This window comes from Diabrotica virgifera, chromosome 3, assembly GCF_917563875.1.
Source record: "Diabrotica virgifera virgifera chromosome 3, PGI_DIABVI_V3a".
In the NCBI taxonomy this organism is placed as follows: domain Eukaryota; kingdom Metazoa; phylum Arthropoda; class Insecta; order Coleoptera; family Chrysomelidae; genus Diabrotica; species Diabrotica virgifera.
In genome coordinates, this window is record NC_065445.1 from 269,533,923 (window position 1) to 269,550,094 (window position 16,172).

At 31.0% G+C, this 16,172-nt stretch overlaps 1 protein-coding gene across 3 annotated transcripts in view; it reads left to right on the forward strand.

Moving 5' to 3' along the window:
- Positions 1-16,172, forward strand: part of LOC114328280 (phosphatidylinositol 5-phosphate 4-kinase type-2 alpha) — a 122,680-nt gene that overhangs the window by 61,804 nt on the left and 44,704 nt on the right. For all 3 annotated transcript variants that reach the window (XM_028277093.2, XM_028277092.2, XM_028277094.2), the window contains exon 4: positions 13,815-13,953. In XM_028277093.2, coding sequence (XP_028132894.1) covers positions 13,815-13,953 — 139 coding nt within the window. The remainder of the gene's footprint in view (positions 1-13,814; positions 13,954-16,172) is intronic.

The window sequence follows — 16,172 nt, forward strand, 5'->3', positions numbered from 1 at the left end:
GTATATCCTGGTAAGGATGGCAAAGTCCGTGTGGTTAAGCTCCGTACGGCTTCCGGAGAGTTTATCCGATCCATTACAAAGCTTTCTTTATTACCAAATCAAACTCAACCTTAAAACGACCAACATGCTTATTTCTAGTTTTGTTACATTCTTCCTAACACTTTGTTTTTTCTGTTTCTGTTACTGTGTAATTTAGTTGAAGCAGGGATGCTTCAACGCGGGGGAGAATGTTGAAACTTTATTATATAATCCAAATTCTAATCTTTGCTTTATTACGCCCCTAAAATTATGTCACATTTAATACACGATTTTGGCCTTCTTAAAAAATCTATCTCAAAAAATGAGTGACAATTCCAAAAAATAAAATATTTGTCAATGTTACATATTTAAAAAACGATAGCTTTTTCAATTATAATAGTTCATAATTAAGTCCAAATTAATATTTGGGACTTTTTTGTACAATATTAATTCTCGATGTGTCTGGCGTAAAAGCTAAACTTAGCTTTAGTAAGTGTAGTCTTTTTAAATAAACCAATTAGGAAAAAGAAGTAATTTATTCTACAACCAAGAGACGGAGAAAACGGTTTGGGAATTAATAACAAAGCGATACTTTCTTCAGGTTATATTTTAATTAAAGATTATAAATATATTTTTTTGTAATTTGCACGCGCGAAAGTAGAATAATACAGTACCGTAGCTACCCGCCCACATACACAACTCGCGCGAGTTTAAGCGTGTCAGTCGCTTCGAGTGAACATTTTTTTATCTCCGGCTCTGTATCAAGCCTACTTTCGCGCTAAAAATTACAAAAAAAAGTATTTTTAATCTTTGATTAAAATATAACCATTGCACTAATTTTTGACATTCTTTGTGAGTAATTAGATTGTACCATAGACTCACTTTTAAGCTTTGAAACAATTAAAACAAATTATAAAGAATGGAGATATCGTATATTTATTTTGCTGTTTCCTAACTTTTTTGCAAATGGTTGGAAAATTTTTTTAAAGCATTCATTTTCAAGACCTATGAAATACGCATTTTAAGTATTTTTTAAAATTAGAATATAATAAACAATTTCTAAGAAATGTTAATTTGTTTATAACAATTTTTTTTAAACATTTAAAGATTATGCAAAAAAATGAAAAATTTATATTTTGTCGACAAAATATTAAATAGGCATCACACCTTTATAATCTTTCTAAGTTTGATCAATGTCTCATGATTATTTTGGTTGTTATTGCGACTGTAAATTGTTAATTAACAATTGAATTGTTGCTAAAATATTCTTTTCATTTTAACCGGCTTCTGAATTTATAATCTATACCAAGAAAGCTTTTATTTCACCAAGCTATATAATTATTAATAAATAATTACTGGCCCAAAAAATTTATTTGAAAATTCGAGATTTTGTTGGGAAAACCCACATTTTCCGAGGAAAATTTTCGTCGGAGCAAATCGGGAAAAACATGCCTGTATGTAGAATTAAATTGGGGTGAATTTTTATTTGAGTATTTTTGGTGTAAAGTTAAAATCTTCGGAGTTATAGAGCAATAATTGAAAAAATACGATTTGTCGGCGCCATTTTGTTTATAAAAAAAGTAGCACACTATCTGTGGACTTTGCATACCTATATTAATAATATATAGGATCTTATAATTCGATTAAAGCAATAAAATTGCTGGTAAATAACCTTTCTTTGTACTTTACTAATTAGACCAACGTATTATAACTATTTTTTTTTTCAAAATTTAAAGATTATGCAAAAAAAAGAAAAATATTCGTTTAATTTTCACCGGCTTCTGGAATTACAATCTATACCAAGAAATCTTTGATGTCACTAAGTTATTTAATTATTGATTAATAATTATTTACCTAAAACTTTATTTGACAATTATAGTTTTTGTTAGGAAAACCCGCATTTTCCGAGGAAAATTTTCGTCGGAGCAAATCGTGAAAAACATATCTCTATACAGAATTTAATTGCGGTGAATTTTTATTTGAGTTTTTTTGTTGTAAAGTTAAAATCTTCGGAGTTATAGAGCAATAATTGAAAAAAATACGATTTGTCGGCTCCATTTTGTTTATAAAAAAAGTAGCACACTATCTGCGGACTTTGCATACCTATATTATTAATATATAGGATCTTATAATTCGATTCCAGCAATAAAATTGCTGGTAAATAACTTTTCCATGAATTTTGCTAATTAGCCCAGAGTATTATTTAAACGATGTTCCTGACCTTTTTGAGTGGGAGGATAACTCAATTATTATTATATGGGTTAATTCCAAATTCCAAGCAATTTCTGCAAAAAAAATAGAGTCACCTCTCAACGTCCATTTCAAAACAGATCCGCCTTGGACTATCTGTCCTTTCATGATATTCTAAGCATTCGGCGCAGGCACCACATTTCACAAACTTCAAGTTTATAATTCCTAGCTTATTTTACACTGCTCTTTATTTCAGTCTCCGGGTAATCATTTAAAAGACATTGAAGATCTTCGATGTTATCTCACACTATTGTTGGGTCATCGGCATTAATACCGTCGTTAGTTCTTTGAATGCTTTATGCCTCAAATATGACTGAAAAACGGAACCAAAACACGTTTTACTATTTTTTTTTAACCGCGATACACTGCTGATAAATGACACCGCAGATACAAGTGTAAAATACTTCTATAGGTACCTATATACAGTCGGAAAAATGAAAGAATACCCATGAACGAACATATAAAACACGCTGTATTTTCCTGTCACCGTGTCACAAAGAAAATTGCCCAGCGCAAGTACATGTAATAATAATTATTACATGTACTTGCGCTGGCCAATTTTTTGTATGACACGGTGACAGGAAAATTCAGCGTGTTTTATATGTTCGTTCATGGGTATTCTTTCATTTTTCCGACTGTACGTGACTTTCTTTACATTTCTTTAATTTATTCATTGCATTTTTAGTAATCGTATAACAGATATGAGTTACAACTAAAAAGATTAAGTTCTAACATGCAGATACAGATACATCACAACACCATGTAATTTCTTCATGGGGCATTTCTGGATCAGTTTTTTAATGTTTTGTTGTTTGCGTATTGCGTCTTTATTTATAAGTTAAACTAGACTGTATGACTTGTACACACTTCTAATATATATAGACCAGGCGGATCTGTTTTGTGGTGAGGTGGATATGAGAGGTGGCATTCGGATTTTTGCAGATAAAATTAGGTGACAACTTCAATAATTATAATTGACTTATGCTCCTTCTCAAATATGCCCGAAACATTAATAAAAAAATTAAAATATTTAGAAATATCGAAAAATATCGATTTTTTTCTACTTTCATTGCTTATAACATTAAAACTGCATTTTGGAACAAAGTCGTAGGTAAATAAAATAAAGATAATTGAATTTTGTATAATATACGACTGTTTTAAAATGTTTTAAATTATTACCCTTTCTGCAAAATAGCAATAAATAGAAAATAAGGGGCCAAAAAAGACTGTTTTTATTCAATGTTTTTCAACCACCTTGGTTGCACTTAGAACCTTCATAATTCGCTTAGAAAATTCTTACAATATACTTAAACCGTCCACCAAATTTCATTAAAATCGACCTAATATATTTTGCATAATAATTTTGCAATCTAATTTTTTTTTAAATTCAAATTTTTTAAAAACTTTCTGAAGAAAAAGTAGACCATCTAGAAGTTTGCTAATTTTTTTACATATAAAGAGGTTCTCTACCTATCTAATACACTTTACAGAATTAAAATCGGATTATTTAAGCAGCCTCAGTACTGTTTTAAAGTTATAAACAATGTTTTGGCTTATAAACAAATACAGTGAAGACGTTTGAGTTGGAATAAATTCATTTTCTTGAGAATGGGAGACTCTGGAGATAAATCCGGAAACAGATCGATTTTTATTTTTAAATTATAATTTTTTGGCATAAAGATCATACTAGTGACGTCATCTATCTGGGTGTGATGACGTAATCTTTGGAACTACATAATTGGAACTAATTTAATTCAAAAAAATATTTTTAGGTCAAACCCTGTATAAATAATTATGTTTATATTAGTGAATACAAAATTGAATAACTTGAGCTATCACACGCCACCTATTCTCATTTAAAAAAAGCATCGATTACGTCATCACGCCTAGATGGATGACGTCACTAGTATGATATATACACCAAAAAATTAGAATTTAAAAATAAAAATCGACCTGTTTCGGGATTTATCTCCAGAGACGCCTATTCTCGAGAAAATGAATTTATGCCAACTCAAACGTTCTCACTGTATTTGTTTATAAGCCAAAACATTGTTTATAACTTTAAAACAGTGCTGAGGCCGCTTAAATAATCCGATTTTAATTCTGTAAAGTGTATTAGATAGGCAGAGAACCTCTTTATATATGTAAAAAAATTAGAAAACTTCTAAATAGTCTACTTTTTCTTCGGAAAAATTTTAAAAAATTTGAACTTTTTTAAAAAAATTTAGATTGCAAAATTATTCTGCAAAATTTATCAGGTCGATTTTAATGAAATTTGGTGAACGATTTAAGTATGTTGTAAAAATTTTCTAAGCGAATTACGAAAGTTGTAAGTGCAACCAAAGTGATTGAAAAACACTGAATCAAAACAGGCTTATTTTGCCCCCTTATTTTGTATTTATTGCTATTTTGCAGATAGGGTAATAATTTAAGGTGATACAGTAGCGATCAACAGGTAGCCAAAACGCGTTCCAAGATTGCGGCTGTAATTTTGAATATTTTTTCGAGATATTTGGCACACGTATTCGTGATATAATAAAGAATGGCGGTACAGAGCCCAATTTGAAAAATATATTAATGTGTGGAAATTACTCTGTAATTAAATACAATATTAAAAAACCGAGCCTGTACCGCCATTAAGAAGAACAAAAAAATACACTTTCTTCAAATAAACTTCTTTATCCGATGCCTAGATTTTGTGTCATTTTGGAACTACTAATGAAATAAAAAATTTTAGTAGTTCCAAAATGACACAAAATCTAGGCATCGGATAAAAAAGTTTATTTGAAGAAAGTGTATTTTTTTGTTCTTCTTAATGGTGGTACAGGCTCGTTTTTTTGATATTGTACTTAATTACAGAGTAATTTCCACATATTAATATATTTTTCAAATTGGGCTCTGTACCGCCATTCTTTATTATATTACGAATACGTGTGCCAAATATCTCGAAAAAATATTCAAAATTACAGCCGCAATCTTGGAACGCGTTTTGGCTACCTGTTGATCGCTACTGTTTCCTCTTAAGACATTTTTATCCAGTCGTTTATCATACAAAATTCAAGTATCTTTATTTTATTTCTGTACGACTTTGTTCCAAGACTTTGTTTTAAAGTTTTAAGCAAAGAAAGTAGAAAAAAATCGATGTTTTTCGAAATTTTTAAATGTTTAAATTTTTTTATTAATGTTCCGGGCATATTTGACAAGGAGAATAATTATTATCGTTGAAGTTGTCACCTAACTTTATCTGCAAAAATCCGAATGCCACCTCGCACATCCAAAAATAGTCGTTTTTTCACAGATCAGCCCTGGTCTAATATTCGGCATGACACATGCCATCTTCAGAGCTTCGTCTTATAGGTCATAAATGCCTCATAGAAGAGTAATTGTCGACATACAACATATTATTTATTAAAATTATTAGCTACAGGGCTAAGCCTCTGATCTTAGGGTAAAAAACCCTTTCAAATAATAAAAATTCACATCTGATGTGATTACAGATCAATATGGCTACCATATGGTACCAGGAACAGCTGTTAAAATGATTATTGATCTTCGCGTTTTGCTTCTTGCTTGTTGTTTATCATCTTCATGAATATACTTTATTTTATTGCTGCAGCTTCTAATTCGATTGGACCAGGTCCTCCTTTCTTTTTGCTATGATATCGATGTCATCCACATACGCTAGTAAAATTTATACATTCCTATTAATAATGGTTACTCTTGTTGTTATTCCAGATTCTTTAATAGCTTTATCTAGGGCAATGTTGAATATAAAACGGGCTCCACACTATCGGCGAAGTTACTTCGCCAAAGTTGACCGAAGTCCGAAGTACCCTCTCTAGAAGTACCCTCTGGACAAAGATCCCTTTGACCAGACTGACAGAGAATGGGAAGTAGAACGAAGTCAGGCAAAGTTACACAAGGTGGCCGTCTACACTCTCGTACTTGTTGAACCTCGATCGACTTCGGCAAAAGTGAAGTGCGGGCTTAAGGCACAGTATATAGAGGGTGCTTAAGGTAAAGCTTGTTCAGCAGTAAATGGTTGACTTCAAATAGTAAATAACGAGTATAAACATCCTGGGTTAACCGATAATAGTATAAAAGGCCCGGTTTCAGGTAAAATTTAAATATGTTTGAATGTTTGTTTTTCTATAATCTCAGCAATTAAAACAGATTTAATTTATTTTAAAACTCATTTGAAAACATTAATCTCGGGTATATAAGGCAAAGCAATATATTTTACATCCGTTTTTGTTTTGTTTTTGTCGTCGTAATTATTGTAAATTTTGTGGATCCTTTGCTTTATTATAGGAGTACCGTCTAGTCTCTGTTAATTGTCAAAAGACGAACTCTGTCTACCTCGTTTGCTTATCGCTCCGGACCGGTCTTAACAATGGGCCAAGTCAGATAAATTTAATAATATTTACGACCGCACTAATTGAAGTCAACCATTTACTGCTAAACAAACTTTACGATAGGCTATCTTCCTCTCGAAGTCCTATTTGTGTCTGGAACGTTCTTGATGCTCCGTTCTTCAGTGTAAATAGCTTGTTCTTGTTGATCATTAACACGTTGGCTGCCATAATGTTTAAAAAAGTGGGTCTAGTGCAGTCACTGAAGGTGGATATGAGCTATTACCTCCGATTTCGTTGAACCTACATCGATTTGCATGAAAATTGGTGAGAGCTTAGAGGATATCTCAAGGAACAAAGGTGACATGGTGCCAACTTGCGCTTTTACCCTGGGGGTGGATGCCACCCCTCCTCGGGGGTGAAAATGATTTTATTAAAAATAACCCCACAATTCGATAGAGGGACAAATTATAAGCAAAATTTGTTGTATAAAGTTATTAAAATAAATCAAAACTTTTTGAGTTTTGAGAAATGAGAAAATTCACGAATACTTCGTGAGAAAAATGCATGTTTTTAACCGATTTTTCATAAATAACTCAACTGTAAGTTTTTACAAAAAAGTTATTATTATCAAAATTGAAGCTAATAAAAAATCAAATAAACTCCTTACTAGAAAAACCTTTCAATGTTAACTAAAAGTGAGTTATAGGTCGAATGTAGGCCTATATTTTTTCTTTGAGTACCCAAATCTAAGTATTCAAGTTTAAATACCGGGAAAATGATGCATTTTAGCTCTCATTCTAATTATTTTATTCACTATTCTACGTTGGTAGACTATCAAGATACATTACTTCCAATTCATTCAGTCCTTTCAAAACTACATAAAGATGAATTAGACTTTATGTCACTTAGTTTAATTTTATTATATTATTACATACTTTTATTCATTTCACAATACTATATACAATCATATCCTTCACACATATATCTACCTCACTAACTGTCATTTTTAGTTATTTAATTTTGTTAACAATTATTTTCCAACTTTTAACAGACATAGTTATTCATTGCAATAGTATAATAATAAATTTAACACAATAAATAGCCACCTTTTGTATATATACTGTTTTCTCGCAATATTCTACCGTTTACCTTCAACCTGTTGCCTGCTTGCCTTGTTAGGCAACCAACATTTCATCACATAAAAATACTCTTAAATTCTGGTTTTTTCTGTTTGTTTAGCTTTGTTTTTCCACGCAAGTCTAATTATCTTTTATTATGTAGTGTATTTCCTTGTTTCAACAAAACTCAACTTTTATCTCGTCATTTCACATCCGATGACGTCACAACTTAAACCATTTAATATATCTGCATTAAATTTAATGAATCTATAAGTTATTCTGGAATAGAGAGTTGCTAATTTAAACTTTACAGTAGATTTTATTATTCAAATAATTTAAATTATTTTTGCAGACAAACCTTTGTATTAAAAAATCCAAAATCAAATGAAACTTTAACCAAATTTTAACAGTCACATTTTTAACCTTTTGCTTTAAACTAACGTGGAAATACTTCATTCTAGGCACTGAAGATGTTCTGTTTAGAACGAAAACGTTCTGCAATCCATGACATTTTATAGTTTTAAATAAACGATTTTATACCAGAATACATCTCGAAGTTTTTACTTCTGTATTGGTTTTTTAAACTATGGTATACAGCCAACTATTGGGATTTTCCCATTGATTTTTTTTTATAAAAGCTTATAGTTTTTGAGTAATACGTGAAAAACAGCTTTAAAAATGCATTTTTTTTAAGAAAAAATAAAATTTGATATTTAATAACTCAAAAAGTATTGATTTATGTTAATAACTTTATATAACAAATTTTGCTTAGAAGTTTCCCCTCTATCGATTTCTGGTATTATTTTTAATAAAAAAAATTTCACCCCCGAGAAGGTATGGCATCCACCCTCAGGGTAAAAGCGCAAGTTGGCATCATGTCACCTTTGTTTCTTGAAGTATCTTCTAACTACTCACCAATTTTCATGAAAATCGATGTAGGTTCAACGAAATCGGAGGTGAAAACCTTCAGTGACTCCACTAGTCCCTACGGCCACGAGTCTCCAGTTTCTATGTTTTAGAGACAACTGCGATGTGTCACTCGGCTGTTATCAACGACAACATGAGGCATAAAATTTGTGTTTAACGGCAGCCAACGTGTTAAACTCCACAGGAGACGCTGAATGAAAGAAAAAATGTGGTTTATGTAAAATAAAAATACCATATGTGACTATTTAAAAAAATATAAATACTTTTACTTATACTTTTTCTAAAGTTCTCGGAAACATGTTGACATCATTTCTCTGGATAGCCCAGAAAGCCACTGCGCATCCGCTAGGAAAAATATTCTGATTCGGATTTTTTGCACAATCTTACTCAAAAAGGACTCCTTTTAACAAATTTGCATGTTGCCAGGACCAAAAGGTGGTCAAAAATTTTTTAAATTTTTTTTTTTCCTAAAATTATTTTTTTTGCATGGAAAATGTTTTTTTAGGTTTTTTGGATCATTCCAAACAGAAAAGGTCTTTAGTGACTTTTCTCTAAAATTGATAGTTTTTGACATATTATAAGCGATTGAAAATTGAAAAATTGCGAAATCAGCCATTTTTAACCCTCAAAAACTATGTGAAAAACTGAAAATTTGAATGTTGCCAAGGTAGGTAGATATTCTTTAAACATTGATTGATGAAATCCCGAAGAGTTTTTTGCAATACAATATTCAAAACTCCTTTGTTTTTTAATTGCTAATCAAGCGTGCACGACACTATTTTCCACCGACAGTATGGTCCAAATGAAAGGAATAAATTCGTTATTTCGTAAACCGGCGACTTTGAGGAAAAATCCCGAAACAGGTCGATTTTTATTTTTAAGTTATGATATTGTGGCATATATGGTATACTAGTGACGTAATCCGTCTGGGCGTCATGACGTAATAGATGATTTTTTTTAAATGAGAATAGGGGTCGTGTGGTAGCTCATTTGAAACGTTCTTCAATTATCTATTCAGTAATGTAAACATTTACATAATTATTTATACAGGGTGTCCTTCTACTTCTTTTTTTGTCAAATAATTTAATTTAATAAAAAATTTTTGGACACCCTGTATAAATAATTATGTAAATGTTTATATTACTAAATAGAGAATTGAAGAACCTTTCAAATGAGCTAGCACACGACCCCTATTCTCATTTAAAAAAAATCATCGATTACGTCATCACGTTCAGATGGATGACGTCACTAGTATACCATATATGCCACAATATCATAACTTAAAAATAAAAATCAACCTGTTTCGGGATTTTTCCTTAAAGTCGCCGGCTTACGAAATAACGAATTTATTCCTTTCATTTGCACCATACTGTCGGTGGAAAATAGTGTAGCGCACGCTTGATTAGCAATTAAAAAACAAAGGAGTTTTGAATATTGTATTGCAAAAAACTCTTCGGGATTTCATCAATCGATGTTTAAAGAATATCTACCTTCCTTGGCAACTTCAAATTTTCAGTTTTTCACATAGTTTTTGAGGTTTAAAAATGGCCGATTTCGCAATTTTTCAATTTTTTATCGCTTATAATATGTCAAAAACTATCATTTTTAGAGAAAAGTCACTAAAGACCTTTTCTGTTTGGAATGATGCAAAAAACCTAAAAAAACTTTTTTTCCACCTACCTCTACCGAAAGTATACTTTTCCGGACCTGATTGTAGGGAGCAAAGTTGTCATGGTGTTTCATTTATGAAATATAACTTATTGACAATATCTAATTTCTATTACGTAAGTATCTATGATACATTTTAACGTTTATTTATAAAACACCCTGTATTTTGCAGAATGGTAAAAAACAGTAAATTGATATTTTCATTTAACAATGTTTACATTAATTATTTGACTTATATTTGGCAGTTGACAGTTATATTGTACCAACTTGTTAGTTTTAGTTCTAATAAATTTTGATGGTTAGTTACATAAATAAAGTAAAAATGAAAAAATGACTTGTTATTTGAGGAAGGTGGAAAAACCATATGTATAACATGGGAATAAAGTGCCTTTTCCTTCCTTGAATGATTACTGCCCTCCGCTACGCGTCGGATATTACTTTCCTCCCTTGTTATACAAATAGATATTCCATGCAAAAAAAATAATTTTAGGAAAATAACAAAAAAAAACGTTAAAAAATGTTTGACCACCTTTTGGTCCTGGCAACATGCAAATTTGTTAAAAGGAGTCCTTTTTGGGTAAGACTGTGGAAAAAATCCGAATTAGAATGTTTTTCCTAGCGGATGCGCAGTGGCTTTCTGGACTAGGATCGTGCTACCTTATTCTGGAATAAAATAATTGGGCTTCGAAACAAACGAGATCCAACATATTTTTCACGTCTCCACATTGTATCTCGGTCCATAATGGCATAACCCTTTTATTAACTTTTAACTTAACATAAAGAACGACGTCGCTCACTCTATTGTTAAAGTGTTGGTCTAAATCTAACTTTTCGGTGCGTTCTCAAAATTAATTTTAAATTTATACATCACAATAAAATAGGCCTGGATCCCGCATATCAAGAAAAAGTTGATTAATAGCAAGCTGAAAATTTGTTAATAGCTTAACGGTGTCTAGCCGGACAAACTTTGATGTACGGGAACACTGGAACAGGGGAAGTTTTAATTGTGGAATGTGATTTTAATTGTGAAACGTGTCACCCTGACAAGTTTATGATTGTGAAAACTATCAGTCAGGTTTTTATGTTTATTCAATAGTAAACTTTATACAGTGCGCTGGAATAAATGTTACCCCCCTTATTAACTTATTTATTTTTAGCACATAAGCAAAACGCTCGTACAGGTCGATTTTTAGAATAATCATAGTATGTTATACCATCAATGTTTCGAACTTTAGCCAATCCCTCTTCAGGTGACAGGCATAACTTTGATTTTTTTAAATAGGAAAGTACATCATATGGACACCTCATTTAAAAGCTTTTGAAATACAGATTACAAAAATGTATAATACTTTCATCCTTTTTGAGAGCGTAGGCGCAAAATTTCGGTCGAATTCATTTTTAACGCATTTATTTTTTTCGAATCCTGAGAAAACTAATAAGTATTTTTGAAAATTTTAAACGCAGAATGAAAGATAACATTATTACCGAGGGCAGAAAGTCCCTTAGAATAAACATAACCTTTCTTTTGAATGATATATTTGAAATTAAAAATCAGACTAAATTTTCTCTTTTTTTCACCCCTGTGACTTATTAAAATAAACATTATAGAAATTCTCAGAGACTTTCGACCATCGCTAATACTGTATTTCATTCTGCGTTTAAATTTTTCAAAAATACTTATTAGTTTTCTCAGGATTCGAAAAATATGGATGCATTTAAAATAATTCGACCGAAATTTTGCGGCTGCGCTCTCAAATAGGAGTAAAGTATTGTACATTTTTGTAACCAGTATTTCAAAAGCTTTTAAATGAGGTGTCACATGATGTACTTTCTTATTTAAAAAAATCAAAATTATGCCTGTCACCTGAAGAGGGATCGCGTAAAGTTCGAAACACTGATGCTATAATATACTATAATTATTTTAAAAATCGACCTGTCCAAGCGTTTTGCTTATGTGCTAAAAATAAATGAGTTTATAAGGTGGGGGTAACACTTATTGCAGGGCACTGTATAATATATTAAAAAATGTTTGTCCGACAAATATTTTGGGCATTTTAATAAGTCCGACACGGAGAGTATGTCAAATGACAGGAATTATATTGGTGGTAAATAGCAGTCTGATTTTTGGATGAAAGTTTAATCAAAAGGAACAAATCAATTGGAAAATATGTCCGACAAAATACATGGGACGTTTTTGTAATCTGACGTTCATAACCTGTAGTTCGCAACCTGTAACCTGTTCCACAATTAATTCCCCTGTTCCAGTGTTCCTGTTCGTCAAAGTTTGTCAGACCAGACACCGTTAAGCTATTAATAAATTTTCAGCTTGCTATTAACAAATTTTTTTTGGTACGCGGTATCCAGGCCTATTATTATACATCACAATAAAACGCTTTCACCTTCAGCGCCGACGAAAAATGAGATATTCTAATTTTATCGTATTTAATACTTAATTTTATGACGCGACGGTTTGTTTGAGACTTATATTTTTATGGCATATATAAAAATATTAGGTCTGATTTGTTTTACAGTTTTACATATTATAAACACTTGGCTTAGGTATAACTAAATTAGCCAATTAAATAATACGGTTTAGCAATTATTTTCTTGTGGTAATTTTTTATTAACTACGATTTTAGTTGTTTGTAAACTTCGATTTTAATGATTAAAATTGCTCAGAAATCGTTCTTAACACACCGACTAAAAAAATTTAAAAAACTTGTTTTGTTTTATTGCTTGAAAATAAAAAAACTTTTATTTGTTTAATTTGATCATCTCACGAATAGTGAAAATTCAAACATATTATAATATACATTTTAAACTATAAAAAACCACCATCAATGCTTCTCTTATCATCATTCTCTTTTCCTTAATCCGTATGTCGGGTCGGTTTCCCTAATTACGTTTCTTCATAAGTTTCTATCTCGATTCATACAAATATCAATCCCCTTTACTGACATGCCCTGCTTAAGCATCTTTCTTCAGGCCTTATTTGATCCATTCTTCTTACAGGAACTTGGAAATCAGCAATTAATCTGTGATTTTGGCAGCAGCTGGTACCACCTCTAGACTTCCCCTAATATTCCCTTATCATATCACATTAATGTTCTAAAGTACATGTTCAAAATGTCCACCTCCTATATTCGAATGACAAACCACATATCATTAACATTTGTAGGTCAATATTATTAAAAGCTTCTCTTGTTCTATTTTTCATATCATCTCTGGCGTTGTTGGAGGCTTCTGGTGCAGAAGGTTTCTTTTATAGCCCCACATAAAAAAAATCAGTTTTTGACAATTCCGGTGATCACGGTGGCCAAACGGTTCGTCCTCCTCTATCCATCTCGCAGGAAAATGACAAATATACTCGTATACAGGGTGAACAACAAAAGAAAATTAAGATTTTCTCATATTTTTTAAATGTACAATGATAAACTACTGTATAAACATTTCTTCTAATTCCAGTTATTCGTTTCAGATCACAACCAATGCCAGATGATTCGTCAGGCAAAAGCGGAGCTAAGTTTTATCTAAGCTACGATAAAATTTTTATAATTAAAACCCTTACTTCTGAAGAGGTAGAAAGAATGCATTCATTTTTGAAACATTATCATCCTGTAAGTATTTTAAACCTTCTTTCTATTTATTAATGTAAACAATGAGTTATAGGGCAGTCAATGAGGTTATTTGGCTCCGAATTCCATCCTACTACATCGATTTACTTGATATTTTCACAGTACGTAAAATTAAGCTCAAGAAACAAACTCTACCCTATGCCGATGTGTGCTTTTATCTTGGGGGTTGTTCCCACCCCTTCTCGGGGGTGGAAAATTTTTTGGTTCAAATAACCACGGAAGTGGCTAGGGAACCCAATTCTAAGCAAAAACTGTTTTTTTTTTTAATTTTGTTTTAAAACTCATTACTTTTTGAGTTATTCGTGGTTGAAATTTGGCCGTTTTCATTGAAACATAATACCTTTTCGAACGGTTTTTTGCGAATACCTTAAATACTACGCATCTAACGAAAAAAACTATATTATATATTTTTGTAGCTTATAAAAAAACAAGGAGATTCGTTCCTTCATAAATCTTCTAGTTATAATACAAAAGGAGATAAATATGTGAGAAGAGTTAGTTTTTTGGTGCATGCTCAAATCGCTGTATTCAATTTGAAATAAAAGAGAAACGGTCGATTTTAGGTGTATAATGCTAATAATACCTTTTGTAGTGCTTGAGAAGACGTTTAAAATGAGCAATATTAAATGTAGATTACATTCAAACCAAGCGAGATATGCTGCAAAAAAATGGATGACTAATGTATTTTGAGAAAAAATGAGAAATATATTTAACCCATCACCCATCAGAATTTAAATGCATCGTTTTCGTTCTACAATACTTTTTATTATAGTGTTATTTCAATGTTCAAAAAGTTGGACGGGTTTAAAATGAATGGTTCTTGAAAAAAAAATAAGATCAGATTATAGAGTCCATTTTTAAATTTTCTTAAAATCTTTTTCTCCATGTAACTCGAAAATGATAAGAGATAAAAGAGATCTTTAAATAGAGATAAAAGAGAGATAAAAGATAATCCACGAGGAAAATAAACTTCGTGTAGCTGGCTGTATACCATAAATCACAAAAATACCAAGTTTCTTGTAAAAGGTATATATTAAAATACCCTAAATAAGGGTCACAATACAAAACAAACGAGTTGGCCATTGAAATCCAATATGTGAGGTTTTCTCCAAAAAAAAGTTCCAACCACGTGGGGAGAGTCCTGTGTTGCCCTGGGTAACATCCAGGTTTATCTTTAACATCAGATGATTTTTATATAAATATGTAAAATAACTTTATCATTTACATTTAAAGGGTTTTTACCCAATACATTTTGGTGGCTCAGGCATGCAAATTTTGGCTTTTAAACACTGATGATGGATTCCTTAATCCGAAAACGTTTTGTATTGTGACCCTTATTTAGGGTATTTTAATATATACATTTTACAAGAAACTTGGTATTTTTAGAGATAAAAGAGATTTCGTAAAATAGATCTTTTACGAAAAAAAGATACCATACAAAAATGTAGAGTTTTGTTAGATAAAAATTTTGTTTTTGTTGTTCATTATTGTATCTATGTATTATCATTTTCCAGTTACATGCAGAAAAATGAAGACTTTTAAGAAAATTTAAAAATGCGCTATATAAATTGATCTTATTTTTTTTAAACCATTCATTTTAAATCCGTCCAACTTTTTGAACATAGAAATATCACTATAATAAAATATATTGTAGAAGTAAAATGATGCATTAAAATTGTAGTAGATGAGGGATTAAATAAACTTCTTATTTTGAATGTACTCGCTTAGTTTGAATGTAATCGACCTTTAACATTGCTCATTTTAAAGGTTTTTTCCCAGCACTACAAAAGGTGTTGTTGGCATTATACACCTAATATCGATCGTTTCTGTGGTTTTTCAAGTTGAATACACCGATTTGAGCATGCACCAAAAAACAAATTATTTTCACCTAACATATCTCTTTTTGTATTATAACTAGAAGATTTATGAAGAAAGTAATCTCTTTGTTTTTTTATAAGCTACAAAAATGCTTTATATAGTTTTTAGTTAGATGCATAGTTTTTAAGGTATTCGCAAAAAAGAAAAGGTGTTATGTTTCAATGAAAATGGCCAATTTTCAACCACGAATAACTCAAAAAGTGTTGTTTTCAAAAAAAAAATATAGAACAGTTTTTGCTTAGAATTAGGTTCTCTAGCCACTTCCGTAGTTATTTTAACCAAGAAATTTTCCACCTCAAGAAGGGGTGGGAACCACCCCCCAA